Below are 8,628 nucleotides of genomic sequence, written 5' to 3'. Positions count from 1 at the left end.
TTAGTGGCTAAAGTGGCAGTCGTCGTGTTCGAATGGCAATGGATTTAAACATCCGGGGATCTAAATATCAACCACATGCAACGATATTAATCGAACCAGCGACATTCGGATCGCAGCTGCAAGACCTATCAACATGCTTGCAGCGATCGTTCCGTGCTGGTGAGTCGAAAATATCGTTGTAAGTGCCGTTGTAACTGGCTCGAGCGGCAGAAATAATACGACATCGAAGCAGTAGAACAACTTACCGAGCCGACGCGAATTAGCAAAGAGACGTTCCCCTGCGTCAAAGCGCCTCGATCTGCAAATAAAAAACATCTGGACGCGTCCGTCAACACTTTATCGAACACTTGCAATCGTTACCTGGCGATATGAATAAGGAAAACTCTTTCGCGAATTTCTTTTATTGCGGAATAATCTATTGCAATTTGAAAGCGCCGTTCAACGCGAACGGGGAGAAAAGTGCGCTTATCGTTTCATCGAATGCATTAGTCTTTCGATAAAAATTGAATGCTCCACGCGATCCATCGGGGAACTGTTTGATGGAAAAGGGAAAACATATAATTTTGCACGGGAGAACCCCTCGCTCGTTCGGTAACAATGTTGGCAGCACGCAGCTGACGCCGAGCGTTTACGCGATTACGGCTGCATAAAATATAAATGGAAACGCGCGGCGTATAGTCGCGTGCGAGCCGACGTTGGAGATGCGATCTCGGTCCTTACATACTTCGCGATGGAGCTTCCGACGAACAAGGAGTTTACCTATGAGATGACTCCGCTAAAGATCGTCTCGTGGCCCGTGGGCACCTGGCCCCTCCAAGAATACGATTTTCTCTCTGGTCTGAGGTCTGTCGTCGCCCTGATTATATTGGTGAGCCATTTTAATTTCATCTCTTTCGTTTCTAGAATGAGACAGTGACTTCCTCACTGATGCTGCGATATATTTGCTGAAAGCAAATAAATTATCTTTCTCACACATATTTTTCTCCATTTTCTTTTTTTAATAACTAAGCGTATTTTGCAGTAGTTTATGCTTTGTATAATGCAGAAATCTCTGATAACTATTTAGCGAGGTCTGGGAATAGTCTCACAACTATTTCAGAGTGCGAGTTGCAAGATATACACTCGACGGCAAAATTAAAGTATTGGTAATGATTTTTATCAAAATTAGAGCTTGAAGAACTTTATGACACGGTACTCTAGTTTTTATTATGCACTCCCGTGACTGTAGTATAAAAGTGCAACGCTTAACGACTTCTACGCGGGTGCATAATTTTTTTTCCAGCACATCGTTCACAGTAACGTAAAATTTGGACCTTCCCCTTTAATTTGAGGTAAAAATTAAGTCGCTAGGATTTTTCTTCGCAAAGTTACAGCAGTTTAAATCTGCAAGCATTAGCCTAAAATCGAAGTAATAATTTATCAATTGCTTTTAACAGAGTCTGTTGTTCAACGATTATAAAATTCCTAATGCTTTAATTTCAAAGTCGAGTGTATTTCGAAACAAGTATGCGCCCTCCTGAGAGTTGCTCTCGCGAAAACTATCACATGTTACTTGCTATACCAATTGCCGAATCGTTTGTGCAGGCACTGCTGTTTTTCACCGTGCACATAGAATTGTACCTAGACCACGGGAACGCGGCGAAAAACCTGGACGGCGTGGTGTTCATGACATGCAGCATGCTCGCGATATCGAAGGTGGCTTGCTTCCGGTTCCGACCCACGGGCTTGATTGCGAACTTCGTCTCCGCCGTGAAAGACCACCAAGACTTGAGGGAAGAGCAGAAACGGACCATCGTGAAACATCACGCGCAAATGGGCCGAATCACGTCCGCCAGCATTCTGTTCTGCTCGTACAGCAGTGCGCTGCTGTTAATGATGGTGCCCCTGCTAGCCGGCGGAGAAGACGCAATGGAGATTCTCAATCAGACAGCTCACGAGTCTGAGCAAAGCTTTCCTTTTCCTAGCGAGTGCATGGTGCAGCTTCTGCGAATACCGGAAAATGTGTACTCGGTGCTATACGTCGGCGAGTTCTTGATACTGGTTTTGTTGGCCTGTGGAAATCTCGGTACCTCGTTCGTCTCGTGGCTTCGCCCGTGTATTTTCCGCAATCAGCTTTCACAGATAATACATCCTCCGGCTAGGTAGCGACACGTTGTTCTTCGGCATCGTTTTTCACCTGTGCGGACAAGTGGAGGTCCTGAAGCTGGATTTCAGTAGATTCCTCGAGCACGGGACGGACAGCGGGAAACGTTTCAACGCCCTGGTGGTGAGGCATCGCCATCTGCTGACATTGGCCGAACACCTCAACAACACGATCGGATATATTCTGGTCCTGCAACTGTTCTCGAGCTGCATGCTGATCTGCGTATCCGGTAATGAGTTATTTATGCGAGAATGAATTGATCTATACGATTTCATTGCAGATTTCCACGCCCTGTGGAAAGACCTGGATTAACGATCGAATTAACAAGCGAATTAACAATATTCTCAGGGGTCCAGTTCATCCTGTCTCTGCAGGTTCACAACATTGTGATGGTGACGAAGACGTTTGTAGTGGTGGCCGCCCTCTTGAGCCAAATGTTTGCCTACAGTTACGTCGGCGAGTATTCGAGGAACCAATTCGGGACCATCGGCTATTTGGCCTACTGCAGCGATTGGTATAACGCGCCCTGCAATCTTTCAAGAAACATTATGTTCGTACTCATGAAGACTCAGTATCCGGTTGACTTGAAGGCTGGCAAATTTTTCCTCATCAACCTCCAGACCTACATGAGTATCCTGAAGACCTCCATGTCCTATTTGTCGGTTCTTCGCGTAATGGTGGCATAAACGTTAGCTTCGTCGCTGCTGCTATTCATTTTTCTGTGACAATGTCTAGTGGATTCATGCTACCTGCGCAAAGAATTTATTGTATTAAAAAAATATGACTTTAGTAGTATTTCTATTGTACATATGTCCAACAGAGTTTTACAAGTCATGTTTAATCCATCGATTGTCGCGTAATCGAATTATTTACTCAAATTTGAATATTCATTTTTAGACTGATCTTTCATGTCCTTCTCATTTAATTAAATTTCAACTTCATGAAATTCTTGAGGCTGTTGGTGTAGTGGTCAACGAAAAACCACAAAAATAAGAAAACTTGTAATAGTTCATAAAAATTTGGGGAAAAAATGAATTCATAAAAATATTTAGAAAATAAAGATTATGGTGGTGTATATCAAATAACATCATTCCAAAACAGCAAAGCAACTTACCGAGCCAATACCGCGTAACTAACAGACACTCCCTTCCGCGAGAGTGCCTCGATCTATGAACAAAACCCATCGCGATGCGACCGTCTACTTTATTGAACAGTTACAGTCATTACCTCACGATAAGCGAATGAATAAGGGAAGCGCTTGTTTCTTTCCCGGAATGATCGCTCGCAATTTAGATGCGTTTGTCAATGCGCGCAAGGGAAAACGCGAGCTTCCCGTTCCATTGAAAGCATTAGACCTATTTTCGATAAGAGTTGAATGAGCACGCGATCTATCGGAAAGTATAATGTTGCGCGCGGCTGGATAATAGAAAAAAGGGATTCGTAGTGCAACCCCTCTCTTGCCGCGTAACAATGTTGGCAATGGGCAGCTGACGCCGAGCGTTTACGCGATTACGACTGCATAAAACATAAATGGAAACGCGCGGCTTATCGTCGCGTGCCAGCCGATGCGGAAGATGCCATATTGTAAGTACATCTCGCGAGAATGAAGCTCCCGACGGACAAGGATTTCGTCTACGAGATGAGTCCAATGAAGATCGTCTCGTGGCCCGTGGGCACCTGGCCCCTGCAAGATTACAATTTTCTGTCTGGTCTGAGGTCGGTCGTCACGCTGATCCTATTGGTGAGCAATTTCTACTTGCTCTATTGCACTTCTACATCTTCGAATGGATTAATTCGTGTTGCTGAACCGTCTGTATAGACGATGCTGCTCTGCATCTTACTTGTGGAAGTCTACCTGGATCACGGAAGCTCGGAGAAGAATCTAGACATAATTTTGATGTCATCGTGTAGCATGCTCGCAATTTCGAAGGTGAGTTCGTTCCGGTTTCGCTGTACGGGCTTAGTCGCCAACTTTACCTCTGCTGTACAAGACCACCAAGAGTTGAAGGAAGAGGAGAAGCGAGCCATCCTGAAACATCATGCGCACATGAGCCGAAATACGTCCGTCACTATACTGTGCGTCGCGTACTGCACCCTTACCATGGCGACGCTGGCCACTGCGTTTGCCGTAGATGAGGACGCAATCGAGAATCTCAACCAGACAGCTCATAAGTGTGAGCACAGCCTTCCTTTTCCCAGCGAGTGCACGTTTGAGCTCCTGGAAATACCAGAAAATCTATACTTTGTGATCTCCATATGGGAGTTCGTGGTGCTACTGCTGTTGGCATGTGGAAATCTAGGTACCTAATCCGCGTTGTGACTTCATCGGTGTATTTTATGCGACCAAGTGTCACAGATAATATTTTCTTCGGCAGGTAGCGACACCTTGTTCTTCGGCATCATGTTCCACCTCTGCGGACAGGTGGAGGCGTTGAAGCTGGATTTCAGTAGATTCTTTGAGCACGGAGCAGACAGTGCGAAACGTTTCAATGCCCTCGTAAGCAGGCATTGTCATCTGTTGACTTTGGCCGAACACTTGAACGACACGATCGGATCTGTTCTCGTCCTGCAGCTGTTATCGAGCTGCTTTCTTATCTGCGTAACCGGTAATAAATTAAATTTATATTAGAGTGATAGTAATAAGAACATTAAATTTATTTACCAGATTAACGCATTGTTAGGAAAGCGATAGAGTATAAGAGATATTCATAAGCGTTTACGTAGAAGATAATAGTCCTTTGAAATGAATAATTGATTAGTTTAGATAATTTCGTAACTGTTTCTATTATTACCTCCGGATGGGGAGCATCGGGCCCATTTGAACCCAGACTTTCAAACATTTGATCTAAGTATTAATTTTGTGGCAATGAAATATAATTATTTAATCTCAACAAAGAGATTACAATAATACACGAATAAAAATTAATCATAAATATTTAAATGATTAATTAATTCATACCAATACCATTTAAACACAGGCGGCCATATCCGCTGGAATGTGTTGTATTTCCAACTAAGATTTTTCTGTTCTCAGGTGTCCAGTTGATTCTTTCTCTGCAGGTGAACAATTTTGCCATGGTAATTAAGTCATTTATGGTTGTAAACATCATGCTGAGCCAACTGTATGCGTACAGTTACGTAGGTGAGTACTCAAAAAACCAATTCGAAGGGATCGGATATTTCGCCTACTGCAGCGATTGGTACAACGCACCCAGCAATCTTTCAAGAAAGATTACGTTTGTACTCATGAAGTCCGAGTATCCAGTTCAACTGAAGGCTGGCAAATATTTCCCCATCAACCTCCAGTCTTATATGAGTATTTTGAAGACCTCGATGTCGTATCTGTCGGTTCTTCGCGTGATGGTAACGTAAGCGTCAGCATTTTCGCCCAGTCAATTCTTTCCGGTACAAATCAGTGGTAATAAATAAGAATCAGAAACATATGCAATTGGATCGGTCGAGTACCGATAACAGATAATAGATTTATTCGCGTCATTTCTTTAAAGAATTTATTGTAATAAAATACTATACATTCCATACGTATATGGTCCTATTTCATACCTGACACGTATAGATCTCATCCAACAGGTTGACTGCCCATCCATCACCTAGACAAATTCCACAAAATAGTTGTATACCAAATAAACAAATAATACATCATACTAGTACAACATAGCAACTTACTAGGATAGCGCCACGTAGCACAATGACATTCTCCTCCGCCAAATTGACTTGATCGATGAGCAAGAACTATCTCGATGCCATTGTCCAGTCCATCGAATTAGTTACAGTTGTTATTTCACGGTTGCGAATAAATAAGGAAAACGCTTGTTTTTCCGCAAACCGATTGTTCGCAATTTACATGTGGCAGACTACAAACTTCACGGAAGAACGTGGTCACGGGTTTACCACTCGTATTATATAACGCATTAGTCCTGTTTCTGATAAAAATTGAATACACCTCGTGATCTGTCGAGAAAGCGCCCACTGGAAAAGGGGGAACGGATAATGTTGTTCGTGGCCAGCTAATAAAAGCGACGGTTCCGTAGAGCAACCCCTCTCGCGTCCCGTAAAAATGTTGGCAGCACGGCAGCTGATGTCGAGCGTTTACGCGATTACGACTGCATAAAACATAAATCGAAAAACACTGTGTATCGTTGCGCGCGCGTCGAAGTCGAACATGCGGCGATCATCGGGGGAAAGATCGCGCTATTTTGTTCGGACGTCCTGCCAGGATGAAGCTACCAACGGACAAGGACTTCAGCTACGAAATGACACCGATGAAGATCGTTTCGTGGCCCGTGGGCACCTGGCCTCTTCAGAAGTACAATTGCGTGACCGGTGCGAGGTCCGTGGCGGCCCTTGCCTTTTTGGTGAGCTATTTTCCGTTGAACCCGAATGGAAAGCGTCCCGGAAATGTCAATCATTGTATGGTAAAAACAGTATCGTTTATACAGATGTTGATGATGTGTATCGTGCACACGGAGATCTACCTGGATTACGGGAATGCGGAGAAGAATCTTGACGCGTTGGTGATCATCGCGTGCGGCATGCTCGCGATATCGAAGGTGGCCTGTTTCCGGTTTCGCCCCACGGGCTTGATCGCAAATTTCATTTCCGCCGTGAAAGACTACCAGGAGCTGAACCAGGAGGAGAAACGGGCCATCGTGAAACGGCACGCGCAAATGGGACGAATGGCATCCGCCAATATGCTTTTCTTCTCGTACTTCAGCGCCACGTTGTTCTCTATGGTGCCCATGTTTGCTGGGGACGATGATACGGCGGATAATTCAAACCTAACTCGAAAGGAACAGCTGAACTACCCCATGCCCAGCGAGTGCACACTGGAGCTCCTGCAAGTCCCAGGGAATTTGTACGCCTTGATTTACATCGGCGAGTACTTTCTACTGCTGGTGATCGCGGCCGGAAACCTCGGTATTTATTTGCCTTAGCGTGCTTGTTTGTGTACACTTAGCAATAAAGACGACCGACGGCTAGGTAGCGACTCGATGTTCTTCGGCATTGTTTTTCACCTGTGTGGCCAAGTGGAGGTGCTGAAGCTGGACTTCAGCAAATTCATCGAGGAAGGGGAAGACAGTACGCGACGCTTCAACGCCCTGGTTAACAGGCATCGTCACCTGCTGGCGCTTGCCGACCACCTGAACGACACGATCGGATTTATTCTAATCTTGCAACTATTCTCGAGCTGCTTGCTCATCTGCACGACCGGTGATAAGTTACTTCGCAAGAGTAATTTTGTCCGTTCGAATTTAATCGCAGATGTATGCGTTTGGTTCTGTTGCCAGGATTCCAGTTCATTCTGTCTCTGCAAGTCCACAACGTTGTGATGGTGATTAAGACGATCATTGTGGTCGGCACATTATTGACTCAAACGTTCGCCTACAGCTACGTGGGCGAGTACTCGAAAAATCAATTCGGTGGCATCGGGTACTTTGCGTACTGCAGCGATTGGTATAACGCGCCCTGCAGTATTTCGAAGAACATTCTGTTTGTCCTCATGAAGACCCAGTATCCTGTTCATCTAAGGGCTGGCAGATTTTTTGTCATTAACTTGGAAACGTACACGAGTATTCTGAAGACCTCCATGTCCTATCTGTCGGTTCTTCGAGTAATGATTGCTCCGTAAGACAAACAGCGCAGCTCGAGGAAGCCAGCTCAGTGTCGAAGACGCGAGGCTGCAAACAATGACAAGCGATTACATCGTAAGCTCAACGAAACTGCAGAATGCAGTGGATTTTTCTATCAGGTATCAACGTGAGTTAATTGTTACATACATATGCGTAAGTTTGTGACAGTATATTCTGTGAAATGTATTGAATAAGGTTGTATTGTTTGATGTATACTGTATTAAAAATACACTACATATTTGTAATGTAAATAATAATTCTATCTTTAATTGACAGAGTACAGGAAATTTAAAAAATGTCGAATTAATGTTAATTTCTTCAAAATTAAAATAGCGACAAAAATTCGTCACAGAGTCATCTGCGGCAGAACGACCAAGCTACTAGCCAATTGAATACAAGAGTTTCTTCACAGGTGGCGCGAAGGTGTCGTGCCAAAGTGGACATATGTAATGTGTTATCAGGCCCAATACAACAAACCACCTGATAGTAAGACCCATTCCCAAGTCAATTTGCAATGCTCCACCTCCGCCATCAGTACCAGTTTCATGGTGTTTGTTTCTCTGCCTGTCTCATCTTTATAAGGTCTATTATTTCATGATTTTTACCAAGTTATACTCCACAGTATCTTTCATTAATATTTAAATGCAATAATATTACAAATTAATTATCAATGCTTCAAGTAGAATATAAATCTAATATTTATAGTAATTTACTGCACAGTAGATAGTACTAGTACATTAAAAAATTACTACACTGATGTGCGTTAAGTTGTAACTATTAATAAGCTTACTTTGAAGAACACGGAGAGACACTCAATTTACGACAGTCCTTCGAATC

At 43.8% G+C, this 8,628-nt stretch overlaps 3 protein-coding genes across 3 annotated transcripts; all 3 read left to right on the top strand.

Moving 5' to 3' along the window:
* Window positions 1–653: 653 nt before the first annotated feature.
* On the top strand, window positions 654–2,938 carry LOC144478954 (odorant receptor 4-like). Its single transcript, XM_078197356.1, has 4 exons — window positions 654–868; window positions 1,585–2,065; window positions 2,142–2,372; window positions 2,492–2,938. The coding sequence occupies exons 1-4, from the start codon at window positions 731–733 to the stop codon at window positions 2,827–2,829; spliced, it is 1,188 nt and encodes a 395-aa protein (XP_078053482.1). The 5' UTR covers window positions 654–730; the 3' UTR covers window positions 2,830–2,938.
* Window positions 2,939–3,746: 808 nt separating this feature from the next.
* LOC144478955 (odorant receptor 85f-like) lies at window positions 3,747–5,515 on the top strand. The gene is made up of 4 exons (XM_078197357.1): window positions 3,747–3,884; window positions 3,963–4,443; window positions 4,519–4,749; window positions 5,178–5,515. The coding sequence occupies exons 1-4, from the start codon at window positions 3,747–3,749 to the stop codon at window positions 5,513–5,515; spliced, it is 1,188 nt and encodes a 395-aa protein (XP_078053483.1).
* Window positions 5,516–6,365: 850 nt separating this feature from the next.
* Window positions 6,366–8,509, top strand: LOC144478956 (odorant receptor 10-like). The gene is made up of 4 exons (XM_078197358.1): window positions 6,366–6,516; window positions 6,601–7,078; window positions 7,142–7,372; window positions 7,450–8,509. Exons 1-4 carry the CDS (start codon window positions 6,379–6,381, stop codon window positions 7,788–7,790), a joined length of 1,188 nt encoding a protein of 395 aa, XP_078053484.1. The 5' UTR covers window positions 6,366–6,378; the 3' UTR covers window positions 7,791–8,509.
* Window positions 8,510–8,628: the final 119 nt, after the last annotated feature.

Source organism: Augochlora pura, chromosome 3 (genome assembly GCF_028453695.1).
Source record: "Augochlora pura isolate Apur16 chromosome 3, APUR_v2.2.1, whole genome shotgun sequence".
Taxonomy (NCBI): Eukaryota; Metazoa; Arthropoda; class Insecta; order Hymenoptera; family Halictidae; genus Augochlora; species Augochlora pura.
Note: the sequence above shows the minus strand (reverse complement) of the source record. Positions and strands in the feature narration are given on the sequence as shown.

What these genes read in the sequence shown, in the direction of transcription:
- LOC144478954 (XM_078197356.1), top strand. Translation starts at nt 731, where the DNA reads ATGGAGCTTCCGACGAACAAGGAGTTTACCTATGAGATGACTCCGCTA. An exon ending in GTTGGCCTGTGGAAATCTCG is followed by an intron (nt 2,066 to 2,141) that starts GTACCTCGTTCG and finishes TCCTCCGGCTAG; the next exon opens with GTAGCGACACGTTGTTCTTC. An exon ending in CATGCTGATCTGCGTATCCG is followed by an intron (nt 2,373 to 2,491) that starts GTAATGAGTTAT and finishes CAATATTCTCAG; the next exon opens with GGGTCCAGTTCATCCTGTCT.
- LOC144478955 (XM_078197357.1), top strand. Translation starts at nt 3,747, where the DNA reads ATGAAGCTCCCGACGGACAAGGATTTCGTCTACGAGATGAGTCCAATG. An exon ending in TCGTCACGCTGATCCTATTG is followed by an intron (nt 3,885 to 3,962) that starts GTGAGCAATTTC and finishes CCGTCTGTATAG; the next exon opens with ACGATGCTGCTCTGCATCTT. An exon ending in CTTTCTTATCTGCGTAACCG is followed by an intron (nt 4,750 to 5,177) that starts GTAATAAATTAA and finishes TTCTGTTCTCAG; the next exon opens with GTGTCCAGTTGATTCTTTCT.
- LOC144478956 (XM_078197358.1), top strand. Translation starts at nt 6,379, where the DNA reads ATGAAGCTACCAACGGACAAGGACTTCAGCTACGAAATGACACCGATG. An exon ending in GATCGCGGCCGGAAACCTCG is followed by an intron (nt 7,079 to 7,141) that starts GTATTTATTTGC and finishes ACCGACGGCTAG; the next exon opens with GTAGCGACTCGATGTTCTTC. An exon ending in CTTGCTCATCTGCACGACCG is followed by an intron (nt 7,373 to 7,449) that starts GTGATAAGTTAC and finishes TTCTGTTGCCAG; the next exon opens with GATTCCAGTTCATTCTGTCT.